The following is a 23,179-nucleotide window of genomic DNA, read 5'->3' as shown; positions in this document are numbered from 1 at the left end:
AAGACAAAGAAGGACTTAAGGGTCAAGGTTATGAAAAGGGAACTGTAGAAAGGTAAGCATTCATTCCAAATTCACTTTTGCCCTCAGAGTTTATGCCAATTCTTGGTGCAGGAAGGAAGGCTGAGAGTAGGGCAAACAGATTCAGCTAAAAGGCAGAAAAGCCAGCAGGGCCTTTGGCAATTTCACAGGACTGTAGAGAGACAACATTCCTTTGGAGGTTGGGGCTGCCAAGGCAGCTAGGATTTGAGGGATCAGGAATCTAGAGAGAAGGGAGCTAAAAAGAAGTGAGCCAACACTTAGTGGTTTTCCTCTTTTAAAGCATTTGTCAGATTCTTGAGTTACTTAATGCAAAACGCTAAGGAGCTAAGTAAAAATCCATTGAAAGACAGAGTAGAATTTTCAGAAGTCTCACAGAGCTGAAGGAGTAAAATAGGGGTTTAGAACTGACTAAGAAAGAGGAGCCCTGGAAAGCCATACCCTAGGAACAGTGGTAAAGCAGAAGTAGCCTGAGCTTTACCAACACTGCAGGCAAGCTTCCATTCAGCTCAGTCCCTCATGGGCTTAAGGTGATCTGCCTTCACTCAGGTGGGTAACAGGAAATAGGGCAGAGCATCTCTGAGAGGGCTAACATACTCCAGAGCCACTGTACTTTATATATATAATGTATGACATTCACTGAAAAATAACCAGGCACACAAATATATAGGACCAAGAGAAAAAATATGCAACAGCAAAAGACCCTCAGATGACTTCAAAATAACTATAATATGTTCAAGAAAACAGATGACAAAACCAGAATCTCACCAGAGACTGAAATTTAAAAAAAAGCAGACAAAACTTCTAGAATTGAATAAAATGCAATAATTGAAATTTAGAATTCAATGAATAGGTTTAAGACAGACTTGACACATTAAAAAGAGGATTAGTAAAATGCAAGGTCAATAGAAAAAAACACAGGCTACAGCATAGAGATGACAAAGAAGTGATGAAAAATAGGGGGGGAAACACCTACAAACATGTGAGACACAGTAATACATGTAACTGAAATTCCAGAGAGGAGAAAAGATATAATAGGGCAGAATTTTTAAAAATATATTTTTATTGATTTCAGAGAGGAAGGAAGAAGGAGAGACAGAAACATCAATGATGAGAGAGAATCATTGATTGGCTGTCTCTTGCACACCCACTACTGGGGATCGAGCCCGCAACCAGGCATGTGCCCCTGACCAGAATTGAACCCGAGAACCTTCAGTCTGCAGACCAATGCTCTATCCACTCTATTATAGCTTCACACACTCCACAGGGACCCAAGGGTCCCTTCCCGCAGATCACTGGGGTAAAGGATACAACAATGAAGGGGGAGGTAAACAAATGCTCAATAGGAGCCAAAATGGAGACTATAGAGATCTGTCAGTCTAGCCTAGGGAAAGAATGGATTGAGCAGGGGATGGTCCCATCAGAAGCCACCCCCCCTAAAGCTTGGGAAATTGATTGGTTATTTTGAATAAACTCCTGGTCCTTCCCAAACCCAAGACAATCTAATCCCAGGGAACAAAGCCTTTCACCACCACCCCCCTCACACACACACACACACACACACACACACACACACACACACACACATGCTTGTCCCATGGGTTTAAGCATTCTCTCTGTAGCAGCCATGAGGGTCTAGAAGCCGGGACTCCAATCACAGGCTCCAAGACTGGATACAGCCCACAACAATGGATCAGAGCTGGGAACAGTGCTAACCTACCTAGATGAGGACTGAGATGGCTCAGCAGCCACCTCTGGCCTGGCAGACCGCAAAGGTTACAAAGGACTAAGCTTTAATATGGCACAGGATCTCTGGACACTGGCCCTATTTCTGGCCCTGATTTTCCATGACAGAACAGACAGAGATAGGACATTAGGAACCCAGGGGCTGCCTTCTATTTTTGTTAGTTCTGACCAAATAATCGAATCAATACCCCCTCCCCTGGGAAACCGACCTTTAGATCATTTCACAACTGACATTCCTTTTCGCTTAGACCATATTCCATTTGCTAAGACCAGCAACTTTCCCCTCCGGACTTGCCCCAGATCTGGACCAACCCAGAGAATTCCCAGCTGAAAAAGCCCACCTAGAGTCCTTTAAAATCTCTAACTGCCTGTCCCTGGGTGACACCATTTTGGGCAGCCCATCTGGTTTGCAGATGATCTAATAAATTTATAATTCTTTATCACTTTCTTTATCCCCAGTATGGGGCGTGCAGGAGGCAACCGATCAATGATTCTCTCTCATCATTGATGTTTCTATCTCTCTCTCCCTCTCCCTTCCTCTCTCGAAAATGCTCTTTCTTGCAACAGAGCAAGAACCCTACTTCCATCAGCAACAAAGCTGTATGTACTAAACTAAATACTAAATGAGTTCTTCGGTCAGAAGGAAAGTGATCTCGAAAAGAAACCACAAATCCATCAATCAGTAATGATAGAGAAAATTTTAATACGAACGACCACCTGAACCTAATTGACAAACAGAAAACTATACCCATGGGTAGAATATACATTCTTTTCAAGGGTACATGGAAGGCTTACCAAAACTGGGTCATACACCAAATTTCAAACTTTTAAAGAGGATTTAGAGTATCTTTAATCACAAAATTAAACTAGAAATCAATTATAAAAAGGTAACTAGAAAATTATCATCTGTTTGGAAATTAAGCAATGCATTTTAAAATAAGCTGAGTCCAGTAGAAATCATAATAAGAATTAGGAAAAAAATTGAATTTAATTATAATGAAAATACAATATATCAAAACTTGCAGGGTATAGCTAAAGCTATGTTTTCAGATAAATTAATACCTTAAGTGCATATATTAGGAAAGAAAGAAAGCTAAAATGGTATTTCACTATTCCTAGAATACAAGCAAAAATCTGTCTGGGCTGGCTTCTGCTGACTTTCCCCAGCTTCATCCTTATCTCTCTCTCTCTCTCTTTTTTTTCATTCATTTCTTTGCCAACACTGGTCTTTCAATTCCTCGAATGTGCTAAATTACTTCCTGCCCTGGGGCCTTTGCACAGGTAATCCTTCTTTTTGAAATGTTCCTTCTCCTTCCTTCCTCTGGCCAACTTCTCATTTTACAGGAGTCAGCTGACATGCCATTTCCTTAGAAGCCTTACCAACTTCCAAGTCTGGGTTTAGGGACTCAAACCTGGGCTTTTAAATTCAAACTCAGTCTTTCTTTCACGACTCATTACTGTAATCAGTCATTGTTTGGGCTATTAATTTAAAAATATTGTTTTTCATTCTCCAAATGCTATAAGCTCCTTGCTGGTAGCAACCGAAGCTGTCTTGTTTATCTCCAGCACTTAGCATGGTGCCTGGCAAATAGCCTATACACGTGTGTTTAACAAGTGGGTGATCCCTAGCCAGTTTTGCTCAGTGGATAGAGCATCAACCCGAGGACTGAAGGGTCCCAGGTTCAATTCCGGTCAAGAGCACATACCCTGGTTGCAGGTTCCCCGGCCCTGGTTAGGATGCATGTAAGAGGCAACCAATCAGTGTGTCTCTCACATCGATGTTTCTCTGTCTCTCCTTCTCCCTTCCACTCTCTCTAAAAATCAATGGATAAATATCCTCGGGTGAGGATTAACACACAAAAACAAAACAATACAAAAAAACACACACACACAAAAAAAATGTGTGAAACATTAATTAACCATCTAAGTAACCATTCAGTTTACTCAAAGTTGTTAAAAGAAGAAAATTCTCCAGTAGTATTGCTGTCAGCAGTTGGCACTTACTCCTGTGGCATTTACAATGCGATTTACAATCATTTGCCAATCCAAGAAATCTCTCAATCAAAGATTCTGTCCGCACCTTATGTTTAAGTACAATAATTTTAACTCTACATTACTTACTGTTTATTTGGGAAAAGACAAAATTTTCTTCTTTAGTAAACTCTATTTATTACATCTGTTCCATGCTATGTCAAGCTAGGTGTTGTAAAAGTGATTCAAATGACTGCCATTATTAGTAACAGTCTGTGGACGAAAAAAGGGTCACATATTAAACCCGATAAACTGAGAGGCCAGAAGGACGGTGTGAAAATTCCTAAGTAAAAGCAGGTCCAGGCAGATACTAGTAGTTGTCTTAGGCCAATAGCTTCCTTGACAAAGGTCAATCTTTATCTTAAGTGAGCCTGCCTATTGTCTTTTTTGTAGTCTCAGATAACATACCTTTGAAATGTCAGAGGAATCTCCTTTTCCAGACCCATCAAGGCACAACCCCCTGCACCAGAGCAGGAGACCACACAAACCCTCATTGTTATCTTGTTCCCCACATACCATCTCTGTGTGCTGTAAATGTTAATTATTAACTATTCTGTACCCGCCAATGTAAAAGAAGTAAGTGTCTCCTGTTTTACTTTTTTATCCAGGCCCCGAGATTTCCCTGGTTTGCTTCCTCCCGCCCCTTTCATCTACCAGCCATGGGTTTCTGCAGTGCTCCTGACATCTCTTCCTAGGATTCTAAGGTATAAATGCTGCAACACTGCCATTCTCAGGAGCATTTTCTCAACTCGTAGGTAGCTTGCTTCCCAACAGTTATCAGTTTGACTCACACTCATAAAAATTCCCTATAGGTTTGGACATAAGTCAAACTATACCAACAGTTGTTGACATCATAGGTCTACTTTCTCTGTGGTATCTCACTAAAAGTTTTAAAGGGGTTGCTCCTCTTTGTTTTGTAGATGAGGAAACCAGAGAGGTTAAGTGACTTGCCCAAGGGCACAGAGCCAATCTGAAGCAAGACTGAGGTGTGATTCCAGGTCCAGGCAGACTCATAGCTCCAACCTGCTGCCCATCTTATGTTCAGAGGGAGCTTTCAAGGGGCAGGGAAGAAGCCGAGGCAAACAGTGAAGAACGGTGACTACAAAGCAGTCTCAGCTAAGCCTGACCCCAGCCCAGCAGGGAACCACGTGTGACTGTGGACAACCTCTCTAGCTTCAGTTCTCCATCTGTGAAATGCAACCAATAACAGTAAATAAAAGCATATAGTTGAAGTGCCTGTAAAGCACCTATCATTTAGTAATGTGCTTAGTAAGTCATTCTCAAGGGATACTGCAAACAAACTACTCTTCGCTTCGCTCATATTAAAAATATACTCATATGTCAGCTCCCCTTTGCCTTCAAAGGATATGATGAGAAAGAATATGATGATACCGTCGAATTCACTAAGCCAGGGACCAGGAGTCCATGAGTCCCAACTCCCAGGACAGTGGGCCACATGGCAGGTGACAAAATGCGTGTCCAGTGACTGTAAAGCTGCCTGGTTTCTCCCCAGAGCTGCTTCTCTTCAGCAGTTGGTTCCATGATCCAGTGAAGAGGGAGGGGACTCTGGATCCGGCATCACTGCCCCACAGACACTCCAGGGGGTGGGCCAGGGCCAGGAGCCAACCCCGATTTTGCCCTTTCCAGGATCACATTACTAGGGTGGTTGTCACCCACCCACCTCTGAGGTGTGACTGCTTTCCAGCCTCTTTCTCTCACTGATTGTGATCATGAGCACTGATTAGCCCCAGGGGTGAGGACAGTGCTTACTCGGGTCGCACAGGAGCCCTCGTCTGTGAGGACAGGAGCTTCTAAATGTGGGGTGGCCCACACTCTGCAAGGACAGCTGGAACATTCCATTCCGCAGGGTCCATACAGCTCATAGCGCTCACCCACCCACACCCCAGGCCCTGTGGGATCCCAATGGGCAGGCGCACGACCTTTCGGCATATTACCTGCTACCTGGAAAGGTCTTTTTCCTAGTCTCCTATTACTACTGCAGGACTCGAACTCTTCAAGATAACGGTTTCTCTTTCCCAAACCCACTCTTTAGTCAGTTGTACCCCAATCTGGTGGTATTTCCCCAGCTCCGGGTGTCTATGTACCCACTGGGCCTGTACTGCATGTACATCTCCTCTACCCTCCTGGCTCCACACGTTTTTTCATCAGCAGCCGTGTTCACAAGAAATGTGTCATCTCCTGGTCACCTAAACCTTCTGTTTCCTTCTCTTGGTGCCAGACCCAATCCCTCACCACTCTGAACTCTGATTGGTTTGCCTGGGAGTCACCCCGACTCACCTTAAAGGAGAAAGATCTACAAGGGAGGAGGAGCGAGTTGGTAGGAGCCCCTGGTTACCTTATGAAGGTCTACAGGGTCCACAGAGACCAACTTCAAAAGATAACCCAGAGCGTAAGGCCCGGCTCTCCCTTCCCCACAGGAATCCCTCAGACCAGTGGTCGGCAAACTCATTAGTCAACAGAGCCGAATATCAACAGTACAATTGAAATTTCTTTTGAGAGACAAATTTTTTAAACTTAAACCTCTTCTAACGCCACTTCTTCAAAATAGACTCGCTCAGGCCGTGGTATTTTGTGGAAGAGCCACACTCAAGGGGCCAAAGAGCCACATGTGGCTCACGAGCCGCAGTTTGCCGACCATGGCCTCAGACCTTCCCTGACCTGCCCCCTAAACTAAGCAGAACTGCGTCTATTTTGGACACACTGCATGCACCTCCAATCCTGACATTCTGGCTCAGGGGCCTCCCCTGACAGCACAGGAGCACAGCAGACGGGGACCGAACGCTGCCCTCAGCACTGTGCGACCCGAGTGAGCCATCAGTGTCCCTGAGCCAGTCCTTCTGGAGAAAAGCAGGGGCCACCTCGAGTGTCAGCATACACGAGCTTGTGGCACAGGGCCAGACACATGGGGTGCCCACAGGGAACAGACCCATCCCCTGAAAACCAGCTCCACAAATGGGGGACCAGCAGCACCCCTTCCCTGACTTCTCTGGGGCCCGATGGACACCTGGCCTGGAATAGCCCTGCCAAGTCTGCCGCAGCCCCACTCCATTTGCCAGATTGCTAGGGAGAAGTGAGTGCTCGTGTGGTCAATTACAGGTGACCAATAGCTGCCTCAGATCCAGGTGAGAGAACTGAGAAACAGATGGTCCTCTGTATTATTACAGAAATTTGAAATTAGGCAGGTGGTGGCAGGTTTCAAGCCATGTATGGGAATTTTTACAAATACAGGCTAAGTTTACAAAGAATAATAAACAAATTCTTACTTTATCGTGCTCTCCATTTTCGAAGCTGCCTCATGGAATTGCTGTGAAGATAGTTTATACATCTCAGCATTCTACAAAGAGAAAAATAGGACAGGTTACCAAAGACTACAATTTCCCTCTGGCCCTGTCACATGATGCAACTGCATTAAAAAGTGACAGATGCTACTAGCCCTGGCCAGGTGACCAAAAGGTAATGGATTTGATCCCAGGGCAGGGTGTGTATGGCAGGCAACCGATAGATGTTTTTCTCTCTCTCTCTCTGAAAAAAAAAAAAAAATTTTTGACAGACACTAATTTCTTGACCAGCATCAAAGCAGACTAGTGATTGATCCACAGTTTAGGTCTAGTTCCTACCCTGGACCAACCACAGCTACAGAATCCTAGCAAAGAATGGAAGGACATGGATCTTCCAGTTTGGGGGTCAGCAACACACTACCCATGAGCAAATCCCAACCTACCACCTGGTTTTGTAAATAAAGTTTTATTGAAATATGCCACAGTCTGGATTTGTTTTCACTTCTGTGGCTGCTTTGTGCTGCAATGGCCGAGTTGAGTTGTTGTGACAGAGAATGTATGGCCCACAGAGCCTAAAATATTTACCATCCTCTCTAATAAAATGGTAATATGCAAATTAACCATCACTCTGCTACATAAGCCACACCCACCAGCCAAGCCACGCCCACCAGCCAATCAGGGCGAGTATGTAAATTAACCCCAATCCAAGATGGCTACAGCCACAGAGAGCAAGGTTTCCCAGGTAACAGAGGAAGCCAAGCTTTCCATAGCCTTTGCAGGCCTAAGCCTCCACTCAAGCTACAAAGTTTCAATTATAGAAGGTAAACAAATTCAAACAAATGGCGGCAGAATGGAGCTTGAGAGAGCAGGCCAGGGTTGCCGGCGGCAACAGGGGAAGCAAAGCTTTCCGCACACCCTGGCCGGGCCCACCCGCTTAAGGCTACAAAGTTTCAATTGTAGAAGGTGAATTAACTGCCACAAAAATGGCTGCCGCCCCGGAGGGAGCAGCAGGCTTAGCTCCGCTCCAGGCTACAAAGTTTCAATTGTAGAAGGAAAATAAATTCCAGATACCAGGGCTTCCCCTTGGGTTGCCAGGGGGCGTGCCGGCCTGCAAACCACCACAGGCCCCTCGCTCAGGCCGCCCCACACCCCAAGGGAACCCCCACCCTTATCTGTGACACCCTTCAGGGCAAACCAGCTGGCCCCACCCGTGCACCAGGCCTCTATCCTATCTAATAAAAGAGTAATATACAGATTGATCATCACTGCAACACACAATATAGCTGTCCCCATTTGGTCAAAGATCCTGCCCCTATGTGGACACAAGATGGCCACTACAAGATGGCCAGCAGGAGAGGGCAGTTGGGAGGCACCCGGCCTGCAAGGGAGGGCAGTTGTGAGGGACCAGGCCTGCAAGGGAGGGCAGTTGTGAGGGACCAGGCTTGCAAGGGAGGGCAGTTGGAGGTGATCAACCCTGCAGGAGAGGGCAGTTAGGGGTGACCAGGCTGGCAGAGGAGGGAAGTTGGGGGCAAACAGGCTGGCAGGGGAGCAGTTAAGCATCAACCAGGCTGGCAGCGGAGTGGTTAGAGGGTGATCAGGCTGGCAGGCAGAAGCGGTTAGGGGCAATCAGGAAGGCAGGCAGGCAAGCAGTTGGGAGCCAGCAGTCCTGGATTGTGAGAGGAATGTCCGATGGGCAGTTGGACATCCCCCCAGGAGTCCCAGATTGGAGAGGGTGCAGGCTGGGCTGAGGGACAACCCCCCGCCGTGCACGAATTTTGTGCACCGGGCTTCTAGTCCTATCTAATAAAGAGGTAATATGCTAATTGACCCTCATGCTGTTGCAAAGATGGCGGCGCAAAGTCCTCTGGGGGACTCCAGAGGCAGGCGTTCGGAGTGGCTGGGCCTGCCTGGGGGTGGGCCCGGCCTTGCTGCATGCCTGCCGCCCCGGCTGGGCTTGAGGGGACTGGGTGCCGCCATCTTGTGGCTGTGGGCGCCACCATCTTTGGGAGTGTGGCAGTCAATTAGCATATTCCGTCCCTATATCCCTTCTGAGGTTACCTCGTGGGTGTACATGTACAGAGCCAGGCTGGTGTGGAGACAGCCAGGTGTGCAACAAGGTAGAGTGGATTAAATCCCAGGGGCCACCTCACTGTGACTCTGGGTAAGTCACTACTTTCTTTGTCTCAAGGGCACGTTGCTTCAGGCCACACAGGCCCAGAATCCAGCACTTTCCACTTGTTTCCCCGAGGAGACCAAAAGAAACACACAGCTCGCCCACCTGCCTATGCAGAGAACTGTGAGGACTGACTTCTTGCAGGAACAGCCTCAAGAATTAAATCACCCAGATCATAGCCCAAGACAAGGCCAGCAGTCAGACCTCCCCAGGGAGGGTGACGAGATAGCAGCAGATGCCATGCACACAGATAGCCTGGCCTGAGGGGAATGACCCCCTCCTTAGACAGACTGAAATAGGTGAAAGGTGCTCAGAACAGAGCCAGGCAGAGAAAGTGCCTTGTCCCATCACCCATCTGCAGGGAAGGTAACCAAGGTGGGGCAGGAAGCACCTCCCCTAGGACCTACAGAACATCAAGGTGGAGTCTGGACCCCCACCCCTGTACGGCAGCCTCAGGGAAGAGTCATGTGGGAGATCAGCATGGAAAGTTGTGCTGGAGGGAGCACACTGGGACAGAGCAGTGTAGAAACTCAGCTCTGGGTGGTGCTGGGGTGAGGCCAATGCCAGGCCTTCCTCCTCCAGCCACCGAGTGAGCCTGGGCAGGTCATGCTGCCTCCTCCTGGCTCATGTCCTCATCTCTGAACTGGGGAGATAGCCAACACCCCTCTCTGACGGCCATCAGGCATACAGCTGGGACGTGAGAAAGCTCCCACCACACAACAGGTACAAAATAAATAGGGGTTCTCCTTCCCTCCTGGCCAGGCTGTCCTGGCTCCCGCTGGCACATGCTCATTCCGCCCAGCACATTTCTCTCTGGAGCTGCATGTTCCAGCCAAGAGATCACGATTCTTCCTCAGCCAGACTGACATTCACCCAACACTGACTGTTCTGAGCGGAGGAGTAAGGACGAGACGAGTGAAATCAGGGCCTCCCCTCACTCTTCCGTGACACCCTGGTGGGGACCGCTGAGACTCAGTTTGTAGTCCAATTCATGAGCCCTCACAAAAGGCTGCACGGTCCAGAGACCCACATTTTAGCTTCCGCTTTGGCACATGCCGGCAGTGATCTTTGGGCCACTTACTTCCTTGAGCCTTGTTTCCTTGTTCCCTCCCTCACAGGGTGGCTGAGACCATGGCCGGTGGTTCCTGGCTCACGATACCCTCCCTGTCCACGGTAGCCACTATCATTACACCATAGAACTTTCCAACGCTAACCTATGCCTTACCTAAGCACCCCCACCGATCTGGGTCTGTTTCCTTTCCCACAAGACAGCCTCACAGCCCACACCTTCTCCTCTTTGGAACAGTATCAGGTCCCCATCTTCCAGGCCCCACCACTCGTCAATGTCCCTTTATAAGGGAGTATCCCCATCCCAGATGGGCCCAGAGTGCTTGTTGGTTGACAGAAAGCTCATTGTATCTCCAGGCACACAGACCAGCAAGGGTGAACCGATAAGTGGTTAAGTCAACCACAAGCTCAGACTGAACATGTGGTCAGTAAGATTTGTCACAGGAAGTGCCCACAGGCCAAGAAGTGGTTGTGATTACCCGACGGCAGCTTCCTCTATTGTCTCTCAGAATGACTCAGAGGAAGTCCCCTTCCTGCCCTGAGCCACCCACCCACCCTGCCTTCTAATCTGCCTGCGTAGACCCAGACCGACCAGGCATTGTTGGGTGCCCCACTGCTGCTCCCTGGTACACCAAGGCCCTGGTCGGACTCTGGGAGTGCTGAGCTGGCTTCCTGTGCTCACGGCCTGTGTCCAGCAGGCCTTCCTGAGGCTTCCGAAGAGCACCAAGACCCCTTTGCTGGGAATAGCAGGGCGCTCTGCAAACTCCTGGACCACACCACCACCAAGGGGCTTCTAGAAGGGCTGGCCACAGACATTCATACGGGAACCCACTGAGTATTGAGACCAGGGTGCCTGCTCCCGGACCTCCCGGGCTCCCAGATGATGCCACATCACAAGTACAATAGACGTTTGGCCAGTCACCCCAGATGACACGGAGGTACCAGAAAGGACAGCCTGGGCCATACCATTAGCCTGGCTTCTAAGGAGCTGATCAAAGCCTAATCTTTTTTAAATATTAAGTAATGTTTTTGAAAAAACAATACATGGTTTAAAAAGGCAAAAGCAGAAAGGACAGAGGGTAGGTATTCAGTGATCAATAAACCTCTCCACAGCCTGGACCTGGAAAGAAAGTCAGCTGGGACCCAGCAGGGGTTGGGGAGTGCGGGGAGGTCAGGGTCTCAACTGGCTCAGAGCCCAGATGGACCCCAGCCCAATGAGTGGGGAACAAAAGTTTTCTTCTTTTTAATCCTTTCCTGAGAAATGAGAATATTTTTTCCATTGATTTTAGAGAGAGTGGAAGGAAGAGGGGAGGAGGAGAGAGAAACATCGATGTGAGAGAGACACATCAATGGGTTGCCTTCCATGTGCACCCAGACTGGAGGTGGGGATTGGCCTGCAACCCAGGTACATGCCCTTGACTGGGAATCGAACCCGTGACCCTCCGGTGTGCAGGCCAATGCTCTAACCACTGAGCCATGGCGGTCAGGGACAAAGGTTTTATTTTTTAAGCAAGGGAGTGGCAGGGTTGATTTGTATTTCAGAAAGAACATTCTGGCAGCTGTGTGGAGGTGAACTGCAGTACCAGGAGAGTGCCTGGCTTCCCACAGCACAATCCCACGATGCCTGCACTTGAAAAGGAGCCCTGTTACCCATTCATAAGTCACTGGAAATCATTCTGAAATGCATTGTACTGAATCTACACACATTAATTAACACCCACTGATAGTAGTGAACTGTTATTTCTGGGGAATTTTTCTTTCCCATCAGACTCTTCTGGTTGCTGATTTTGGATTCTTTTCCTCTGCCCAATAAACGGCCACCCCTCCTTCTCCTCCAGCTGCTTCGTATGCACATCTGAAACCAGAAACCTGATTTCCATTAATTAAATCTGCCATTAAAAATTAAATAACGTGAGCAAGAAGGTGTGTTATCTCTACGGGTTTCAAAAGTCGCAGTGTTTCTTCAATTACTTCCCAAGCAGTTTTCATATTTCATACTGTCTGATTTCTCCACGGGCCTGGATTTGCAAGATCAAAAGAGAGTACAAGGGTGAGGGGAAGCGCGGTGAAAAGGCTCAGAAGGGGAGGACAGGGAAACAGTTGTGGGAGGCCATGGAAATGGTCCTGCTGCCCCCCTCCCCCCGAGGAGCCGGGACCTGGGAGTGGGGGAGGCCTGGGTAACCCACTGGCCCCATGCTTAGAGCAGGTCTGGGATTGTGGACAGGAAGATAACCAGGCTCATTCTGACGGCCTGCAGAGGAGCCACTTGGGAACTTGGGAGCCCTGACAGACACACACCTGCACTGGGTGTCATGGGAGGCATTTCTGTCCAGAGGAAAGACAGAATTAAGGTCTAAGGCATGTGCCAGGATCAAGAGAGGCTGCCAGGGTCAGTGAGGGTGGATACGGGCTCTGGAGTCAGGTGGGCAGAACTAGGGCCCAGCTCCCAGGAGTTGTAAACATGGGCCAGCATCCAGACTGGGGACATTGGCTTCTTGTCTGTAAACTGAAGACATTAATAGAGCCTCCTTCATACAGTTTTGTTGGAAATTATACAGATGCCAGTGAGATAATGTATACAAAATGCTCAGAACCGTGTCCGGCACACGATAAGCTCAATACATATATTAAGAACTTAACACCCAAATGCATATCAACCAAGGAATACATCTGGAAGAGACCCGGCAGTGCTAAGAGAATGAGGGAAGGTTCCTCCAGGATGAAAGCTCCACAAAGGAGGGGCTCACCTGTCTTGCTTGCTGATCTATCCCCAGAGCCCCTAACACTACCTGGCACATAGCAGGCCCTCAACAAAAAGTTGTTCAGTAAATGGAAGTAGGAGGTCAGAACCACCAGAAAAGATCCAAAAACATGCTAAGGACATGGTCATTAGCTTAGTCAATTGAGAAGGTTTGCTGGGCAGCCACTCCGCGACCGGCGGGCCGCTCTGTGGGCACCAAGGACCGAGCCAGGTTTGGACCCAGCCCTGTGAGGAAAGCTCTCAGATTGGGTGGAGCCCATCCAGGACTCAGGGCCGGGCAGACAGGGGGCTGCAGGGGTTAAGTGAGAATCAGAACTTGGACCCTTTCCCTACAAGTGAAAGCAACTTGTAGGGAAAGGTAAGAGCAACATTCACTAGTCCTTTTCTGTGGCCACAAACATGTTGCTCACAAGATTCCACAGTTCCCTCGGGCCAGGTGCTGTGGCAGGGACCTGCAAGCACGCTGGCCCCTGCACGCCCAGAGCAATGCTTCAAGGTAGGAATGTCGCTCCTCTGCCAGAGAAGACCAGGCTTCGCCAGGCAAAGGGTCCCACCCAGGGCCGGACCTCCAGGGAAAGAGGCAGGACCCCAGAACAGGTCTGTCAGCCTCCCACTTGGTGCCCTGGCTCTGGGCCCAGCAGTTGCCCAGGAAGAAACATCACAAACCAAAGGCCATGTGGAAAGAACATATGTAGAAAACTGTGAAGCCCAGGACCCTGGCTGCCTGGGGAGGTTTCCCAGCAAACTAGTGAAACTGGGGAAAGCCAGGGGTGAGGGGTCAAGGAAGTCCCAGAATCTGAGGACAGGAGAACCCCAAGCCCAGGTGCAGTCAACACGCCCTGGGCCAGTCATCCAGCAGATGTAGATCTCCCAATCCAAATTACCAAAGCTTCCCACCCTCCCAGGAGAGCTAATTTAAAAGGAGAGAAAAAAATGCATTCAGGATTTGGAGAATCTCTGACTGGAAAAGAATAAAAAACACAAAGAAGACATGAATATAAGTATTTTGTGCAAAGTTCAAATAATCAATATAAACTTTGGTAATGCTTAGGACATGCAGTCAGCCAGACTATCAATGAATGAATAGCAATGCAATTTGGCCAAGTGTCTAAACAGCTGGTTCTTGGCTGTTTATGAAGTTGGTCCACTATGTCTTTGCCCTGTTTCCCTCCTCCTGGCCCAGCCCCTTCCCAAACACTCAGCTGACACCTAACCTAAGTTTGAAAACTAATCCTTCTCCCTCACCCTTCCCCTTTGCCCCTGAGCATGCAATGAATAATGGGTACAAGCATTCTTAGAATATTGCCCAGCATGTCAAGATTTAATTGTTTCTTCCTTCCATCCAGCCAATAGTTATTGAGTGCCTACTGTTTACTAAGTCTTGCTCCACAATCAGGGGGCACATCAGTAATCAAGAGAAATGGTCCTTTCCTTCATAGAGCTAGCAGTCTCGATATGGAAAAACAAGAAAATAATTCTACTTGGTAATTAACACCATAAAAAGACACAGGGGTCAGGGGGTTGAAGAGCAACAAGATGAGGGTGGGGCGATTTTAAATAGGTTGATTCAGAAAGGCCTCTCTGCTGGGGTGACTTGGGGTAGAGATCAGAACAGTGTGATGAGGGAGATACGATCTGGGGAAAGGCCCTGAGATCGGACTACTTGGCGTGTTCTCCGGAAAGCAAGAGGAGCATGGATGGAATACATTAAGACGAGAAAACAGAGGCAGTGGAAGGACATAGGGCCCGACCACGCTCACACAAGGTTCCATAGGTTCCATGCTCACACAAGGTTCCCGTTCTCCGATTGGCAGGAAGCCACTGGAGGGTTTGATCAGGGGGTGATACAATCGGATTTCCATTCTGGAAGGATCACATCTGCTATGTAATGGAGAGCCTACTAGGAGGAGAGAGTGGGCTCCAAGCCACCTGGAGGCTGCTGCGGGAGAGGTGGTGGGGCATTCACCAAGGGGTGCCGAACATGCTCTGCACTGTCAGCGGGGGGGTGCGGGGGGGAAGCAGACCCATACCTCGGTCTCAGCTCTGCTGAGTGGGAAATGTCCAGGACAACCAGTGGAAAAGTCAGGAAGGCTGTGGGGATATATGTGAGGAGCTCAGGGGAATAGTGAAGTCCAGGCTATGAATTCCATAGCTTTTGCTGCAGCATCTACTCAGTAAGTCTTAGCTGAGTGCTGAAATCCCCTTTGACCCCCAGCAGACCCCAGCTCCATTGATGGTCTGATCTCATTAGAATTTCCTCTTCCCCTTTGTGGGACACTGCCTCCAGAATTCTCCTCTCTCAAACCCTCATCTTCTGGTTCACTCATTACGTGTCTGCTCCCTGCATTTCCTGCATTAGTAAACACCACCGCTCCCCCTCCAATTCCTGCATGGCGGGCGACCTGTCAATCATCGCTCTTGGGGCCCCCATATCAAGCTGGCAAACACAGGTGAGTAACTCTGCCTCCTGCTTCTCTCTCGAGGCCTTTCCTTTCTCTCCCTTGTCACTGTTTTCATTCAACCTTTATTATCTTATGAGTGGACTATTATGAGGACACATCTTATTCATATGCCACACTGGTTCTCCACCGTCTACAGAGCAACGTTCAAGACTCTCCCTTTGAAATTGACCTCTCTAATAAATTACTTTGGCACTGCCCCTGATATGCTCTGTACTTCACACCATGACTCATCGTTTTCCAAGCCTCCATCATGTTCTCTATACTGTTTTCTCTGCCGATTCTTCCCCATACACCTGAGAAACTGATTCATGCTTTGATACCCAACAATGCCCCTCTACTGGGCAGTCATTCCTCTCCCATATCCCAGGCAAATTAATGATTCCCTTCTTGGTGTCCTGACTGAGACATACTGTACGGCAGCACTTTCCACAGTGCACTGCAATCATTGGCTAATGTGCCTGTTCCCTCACATGGACTGGGAACCATGTGAGCTCAGAGTCCATACTTGAATAAATGAAGGTGTTATTACTCCACTCACTCTGATCTCTGGACTCTGTCTCCTCCACATTCTCACAGTGTTGCCTCAGCACTGATGTCATTACCTCCAACCTAAACTGGCCAACAACTCTCTACCTGGTGGGCCTCCAGTCCCTGGCCTAGCCTCCTTGAATCCACCCCCTCAAGGCCACAGGAACGTTCCACCTGGAACACACACCTAATTGTGCCAGGACCCAGCTTATCCCCTCTCCCGCTTCTCTAGGGCATCCCCATCCTGCCTTCCAGACACCCCTCCATCCCTGGATATCTACTCCATGTCCTATTTCCTAACACACCTGGCTGGCTGCCATCTGAACATCATTCCCTAAGGTGTCAACTGCTAATTAGAGTGTTGTGACAGTGGCCTTAAGTGAGGCCTTCATATAATTATTTGCATTTGTGAAAAGTCAGAGGAAAAGCAGGCTCTCTGTCTTTGTTGTGCCATTATGAGGAGTCAAAGGCACAGAGCTGGGTTTTCTGGACCACACCTCTTCTGTGGGTTTGGCTGAGTCTCCTAACATTTCTGTGTGTGTGTGTGTGATTGGGGGTGAGGAGTTGACTAGTCTCTCCTTACAAGGAAGTGAGAAGTATACAGCCTTGGGCATCTAGCTATATGTATGTACACACATGCACACATACACACTTTGCACACTGCGAAGCATTAAATAAATGTAAAGCTGTGGTAATTAGTAATAACTGTACAGGTTTTTTAAACTTTTTATTTACACTGAATACTAACCATTAGCCACCAGACCCCTGGGTGAGTGGTGATCTTACCAAAGAGTTGTTCTTCATTGTGTATTTGGGTCTGGGTGAGAAGACCCACCTCTTTGGAATACAGTCAAACCTCGGTTCTCAAACATCTCTCATCTCAAACAATTCACTTCTCAACCCAACAACCCTTTCATGTTGATACCTGCATGATCAGGTAACAAAGGAGACAATTCGTGAGTATGAGTCAGTTTACTGCTAAACTTCACATCATTAACATCTCAGGAAATTGAGTATTTTCATATGTTTTTGGCTTTCGTTGCCACTTATTATTAAAATTTCAATTTTATTTTTTAAAAGAATTTTATTGATTTTTTCAGAGAGGGGAAAGGAGAGGGAGAGAAAGAGAAAAACATCAATGTGTGAGAGTGAAACATTGATTGGCTGCCTCCTGCACACCCCCTACTGGGGATCAAGCTGACAACCCGGGCATGTGCCCTGACTAGTAATTGAACTAGCAACCTTTCAGTGCACAGGACTACATCCAATCAACGGAGCCACATGGGACAGGGCTAAATTTTCATTTTTTACTATACATTACATTTCTTTTGTTAATTTTCATATATATATATATTTCATGTCCTTTTTGTTTGTAAAGTGTTTATAGATTAAACAGTATATAAGACATGCACTGTATATAAGAAAGGTTAAAACAGGGAATCATTTGAGGATCTGGAACAGATTAATTCAATTTACATTATTTCTAATGGAAAAATATGATTCGTTTTTTTAACAGCCTTCAGAAATGAATGAAGTCTGAGAACCAAGGTTCCATGTATTTGCCAAGACTGCAGTGGTCAGACAGAATACTACGGTTCCTCACAAACAGGTGAGCAGTCTGCAATAGAAGGGGCTGGTCAGAGGTGGAGGTTAGCGCCTGTCTAATGGGAAGATTTTGTGTTGGAGTGCCAGGAAGGGATCAGAAAAAATAAAGTTAGAGGAGTAGGATTACTCAAGAAAAACTTCACGGAAGAAGTATGATAAACAGTTAAGGTTAAAGTGATGTGTGGGCAAAAAATATATATATTTTTAAAAATACCTATAGTATGTGGAAGGTAAATTTCACAGTATGCAGACCGGGAGACTGTAGACCAGGATAGAAACCCTGGAACCAAACTGAGGTCAGGGAGTGGGCATTAAAGTAGAAAGGAAGGCAAAGAGCTTTAAACAGCTGCTAAGTACAGAGCAGCATTTAACCTAGATGGACAGAAGCCATGTGAGGGCAGACAGTGAGAGAATTCAACGGTGTGCTTGCAGTAAACAGGACAGACAAGGTAATCTGCCACCGTAATCATTCCACCGGCGGGTGTGCAAGGAGGCAGGGCCGTCTGACGGGCAGCATCACTGCTCTCACACAAAAGCTGGGCAGCCAGCCAGGCCTTGGTGCTGCTGGTTAGTTGTTTTTTTTTACATTTGCAGAAACATATTTGGCTAAATGACTATCTAAATAGTTTGAAAAACAAAATACAATGCACAATAGAAAATAAAAATAAAAAAATCAATAGACATGAATTTTAATTCCAGTTCTGCAACTCACTGGTGATCTGAGTCCTGCTGCTGTGAATTGCTGATTCTCTGCGACAAAGAATAGCAGAGTAAAAATCTCAAGGACAAGCCTGAAAGCTGTGAAAAGCTCACAGGCTGGGAACTCCATGGTTAAGGAACAAGGGAAATGGTATGACAAGGGTTTTGCGGTGCAGACCCTCTCAGGCGCTAGTTACATCAGCCCTTCAGGTGCTGTGCATGTAGGTCACAGAGGCATTAAACAGATGTTCTGCCTCTTTGTGCTGAGCCGTGAACTTCTGCGTCCAGATGAACTGCAGAGGCAGGCTCCGGGCATGGCACCGCACTCAGCGATTCTCAGCATTAGGACACTCAGCCCTCTGTGACGGAGGCCAGCCACACACTCCTGAAAGCACGCCTTTAGTTCCTCTCGGAAGACTTGCAAGAGAGGGAAGATCCCCCAGGCAGGCAGCTACAAGTTTGGACACCCTGCTGCTTGGGACCTGGGCCTCCCATGCAGCTGAAAGTTGCCTCATCTCTCCATTACACCTCCATCTGGCCAGTCTGAGGCAGTGTGGCAATCTGAGGCCTTGCTGATCAAAGGAAGGCTCATGCACCAGCAGAATCAGCATCGCCTGCAAGCTTGTTAGAAATCGAGAACACCTCAAGCTCTATCCTAGACCTGCTCTGAAGCTAGGTCCCAGGTAGGCCTCCTATGGGCTTTGTTTCAATAGCACTACATTAACTTTTCAAAAGTTTGAATGCCCTTGATTGGGTCCTGCCCTCCTTAGTTCACCACAGCCCTTATATGTCCCTATGGTTTTATACCTGCAACTCCATGTACGTGAAATTCCTCCCAGGCTTCTGAAGGCAGCTGTGCTGTGGCCCTTAGCTTGGTGTTTACACTCCAGGCCAGCAGTCTCACTCTGGTGGAACATGAGAATTACTGGGTAACTTTCAGAAGTCATGCCTGAGCCCACCTGGAAGAGTCTCATGATTGGTCTGGGTTGGCACCCAGGCATCAGTATTTTAAAGAAACTCCCCCAGAGGATTATCATGTGCAGCTAAGGTTGAGAATCACTGTTCTAAGGTCAGGAAAACTTGAGCTTGAGACCTGAGATTAAACCCTGGCTTTGCCACGTACTACTGGTGTCTCTTTAGGCAAGTTACTTAACCACTCTGTGCCCTGGTTTCCTCATCGACCAAGTGAGGACAGTAAGAGTAACTGTAAGGTCTGGTGGCTCCCTCAAAAGGTGTGCTGTAGGAAGGAGGGAGACAGACGGGTACAATTGCACTGGCAAATGATAGTGATTAATGGTACCATTTCACTCAGGAGTCCTTACAGAACTTGACCCTCCAGTTATCATAATGCCAGTCTTCTCTTACTAGCACCCAACCCTTCCTCTAATCGCATGGTTTCAAACCTTCCCCAAATCCTGCAGGCACTCTTTGGAAAGAGCCTGTTGATCTATGTTCCAGGATGAAGAGAATATCAGTTCAAGATGCAGCCTGACTAGGAACATGACTGTCTCCTCCCTTACACAGATTACTGCCATAGGAACATGGTCATTATTTTTTCAAATAGGTTTTCAATTTCTTGCTCTCTCTCTTCTCTTTCTGGCACCCCCATGATGTGAATGTTGGGATGCTTGAAGTTGTTCCAGAGGCTCCTTAGGCTATCCTAATTTTGGGGGCTTTTTAAAATTTTGCTGTTCTGATAGGGTGTTTTTTGCTTTCTTATCTTCTAAGTTGCTGATTTGATTCTCAGCTTCATCTACTCTACTGTTGATTCCCTGTAAATTATTCTTCATTTCAGTTATTGTATCCCTTATTTCTGACTGTTCTTTTTATGCTACTGATTTTCTCACTAAGTTCATTGAGCATCCTTATAACCAGTGTTTTGAACTCTGCATCTGGTAAATTGCTTGACTCCATTCTGTTTAGTTCTTTTTCTGGAGTTTTTCTGTTCTTTCATTTGGGACATGTTTCTTTGTCTCATTTTGGCTGCCTCCCTGTGTTTGTTTCTATGCATTAGGTAGAATACATAGAAACGTCTCCTGGGCTTGGTAGAGTGGCCTAATGTAGTATGCGTTCTATAGGGTCCAGTGGCACAGACTCTCTGATCACCAAAGCTGGGCACTCCAGGTGCACCCCCCACATGGGCTGTGTATATCTTTCTGTTATAGTTGAGCCTTGGCACATCAATGGGAGGGATTTACCCCTTTTTTCTTCTTCATGTCACTACAAAACACCTGTACAATAAATTTTCTGGACCCAAGTAAAAAAGTCCAACATTATTCGCCAAAAGTTTCAATGTGACAATTTAACAAACATTCAATTTAATGAATGTGATCTGGTGAGCTCTTTGGTGATGGATTTAACACTGTGATATAGTCAGGACACTGTTTGGTTGCAAGTAGTGGAAAATTAGATTGTAAGTGGTTTGAACAATTGAAATAAATTACTCACTCACATAACTGCAAAGACCAGTGGTACTTTTGGTAAGAATCAAGTGTTTGAATAAAGTCACTAAAAACTTGATTATTATTAAAAAAAGAAACTTGATTATTTCCATCTGCCCATTCTGCCTTTCCTAGGTAAGCTTCATCCTACGCCTCATTCTCCTCATGGCTGCAAGGTGACTGACTGGCTGCCAGCACCTTCCTTCCTTGTTGACACACAGCAGGAAAATAGAGCATCCCTTTCAATATGTGATGGAAAGGCACTCTTGCCAACAGAAATGGTGAATGAATGAAGAAAAGACAGTATGCTCTCTGAAGCCCAAGGCATCATCGTTCTCCAGGGTCCCTAAACTTCTCTCCTTTGAGCCTATCCTGGGTCATGTTAGCCGAATGAACCACTAAGGCCAGGAGGATGGAATGTGAAGATTCATTTAAGCCAACTGGAGAACACTTTAGAGTTGGCACTGGGTTTACTTCACTCAGAAACGCATGGGCTATATGGACAGGAAAGGAAGATATCTAAATGAAACTCCAGACACTGATACAAAAAAGAAGGAAAAGTGGATTCTAGGCAGTTTCTAACAGCAAATGTCTTTGATAGTCATTCAAAACATTCAGTATCCAGCCAAGATTTAGATAATTAGCAAATTTGATAAGTGGACTTTCTACATCTTTAAATCACTAATAAAAACGTTGACTGAGATAGGAGTAAGGAGAAGTCTCTGGGTTGATGTTTATCTGTTTCTTAGCATCTTCCTAATGCGGCAATTAAACCTATCACAAAGCAACCTGATCATCTTAAATTCAGTCACCTGACTCAAAAAGATGTCATTAGCCCCTAGACCAAATGTTATACAGAAGTGGAGGGATAGTAAATCCAAGCTACTTTCATAGTCTACCATTATACATGCCCCTACAGGAACCGATGTCCGTGTGAGACTCTCACAGTATAACCTGAGCACTGGTGAAGCTCAGAGCCCTCTCTGCTTATCCAGTTGCCCACTGGACCCACGTGCCCCACTGGTCCTCAACAGACACACATTTAATATGCTTTTTCCTCTTCTTAAGTTTCACATTTCCGGTTGTTTTTAAATCATTTATTGAGGTAAAATTAACATAGCATAAAATTAACCACTTTACAAGTGGCGTTTAATACAGTCACAAAATTGCGAAACAATCAGCTCTATGAACATACATGTATATGCATGAAGTCCCTGTTCTCAATTCATTTGGGTATGTACTTACGGGTGGAACTGACAGATCCTATGGTAATAATGTTTTTAACTTTTCGAGGAACTGCCAAACTGCTCTCCACACTGGTGAACTGTTTTACATTCCCACCAACAATGCACGAGGGCTCCAATTGCTCCATATCATCAACACTTATTCTCCTCTTTAAAAACAATTATAGTCATCCTAATAGGTGGGAAGTGATATTTCATTGTTGTTTTGATTTGTATTTCACTAATGACTAATGACACATGAACATCCTTTCATGTGCCTGTTGGCCATTTGTGTGTGCTTGGAGAAATGTCTATTCAAGTCCTTTGCTCATTTTTAAATTGGGTTGTTTGTCTTTCTGTTGTTGTGTTGTAAGAGTTTCCCCTATTTCCTTTTAACTCAGTTATTCTAGTCAGAACTTTCAGAATATCTTCACTCTCTCTTTACCCTGAGAGTCACCAATTTCTGTTGTTCTGCCTCGGAAATGCATCAAATCCCTTTCTTCCTCTCTGCCTTCCCTCCCAAATGGCCTACCTCAGGTACTCATTGTCTTTTTCCTAAAGCAATCATGATAGCCTCTATAGTTTCTCCCCAGCTCCAAATTTCTTCCACATAATGGCTAACTTCTATAGCATAAACTTAATCCTGTTACTCCTCTGCTAACATTTCCCAGCTCTTGGCATCTTCCAGGACAGCCTGAGCATCCTGGCTTGGTGGCAAAGCCCTCCTCAGCCTGCTTTCTAGTCTCTTGAGTCCATATGCAGCAACTCTGCTCCACGGAAGCGCCAGGAAGCTGAGTGCCATTCACATGCCTGCATGCTCAGTCACGCCCTGGCCAATACTGGCCCCAGCCTAGAAACAATCCCCTCTGTCTCTCTGAAAGTTCTAATTCACCTACCAACTCTGACTCCAAATTCATTTCCTTGGAGATTTTTGGTGGTGCCATGGCATTATTTTTAACATGCTCAGTCACGCCCAGACTGCCCTTCCTGAAAACAGTGCCCACTCAGGAGGCTACTCAGGATTGTTGCTAATTGGACAAGGGTGGGCTGGACCACATAGTGGGAGTACAGCCTGGAGCACACAGGGAACGCGGGCTAGCTGAGTGG

The 23,179-nt window shown here is 46.8% G+C and overlaps 1 protein-coding gene across 2 annotated transcripts in view; it reads right to left on the bottom strand.

Annotated features, from left to right (window-relative positions):
- The window catches only part of CHCHD6 (coiled-coil-helix-coiled-coil-helix domain containing 6), a 219,467-nt gene that overhangs the window by 37,323 nt on the left and 158,965 nt on the right, over positions 1 to 23,179 (bottom strand). For both annotated transcript variants that reach the window (XM_079785248.1, XM_079785249.1), the window contains exon 6: positions 7,098 to 7,168. In XM_079785248.1, the coding sequence (XP_079641374.1) occupies positions 7,098 to 7,168 (71 nt within the window). The remainder of the gene's footprint in view (positions 1 to 7,097; positions 7,169 to 23,179) is intronic.

Source organism: Cnephaeus nilssonii (assembly GCF_951640355.1).
Source record: "Cnephaeus nilssonii genome assembly, chromosome: 11".
In the NCBI taxonomy this organism is placed as follows: Eukaryota; Metazoa; Chordata; class Mammalia; order Chiroptera; family Vespertilionidae; genus Cnephaeus; species Cnephaeus nilssonii.
The sequence above is the reverse complement of the archived record's forward strand: the minus strand, read 5'-3'. Positions and strand labels throughout refer to the sequence as shown.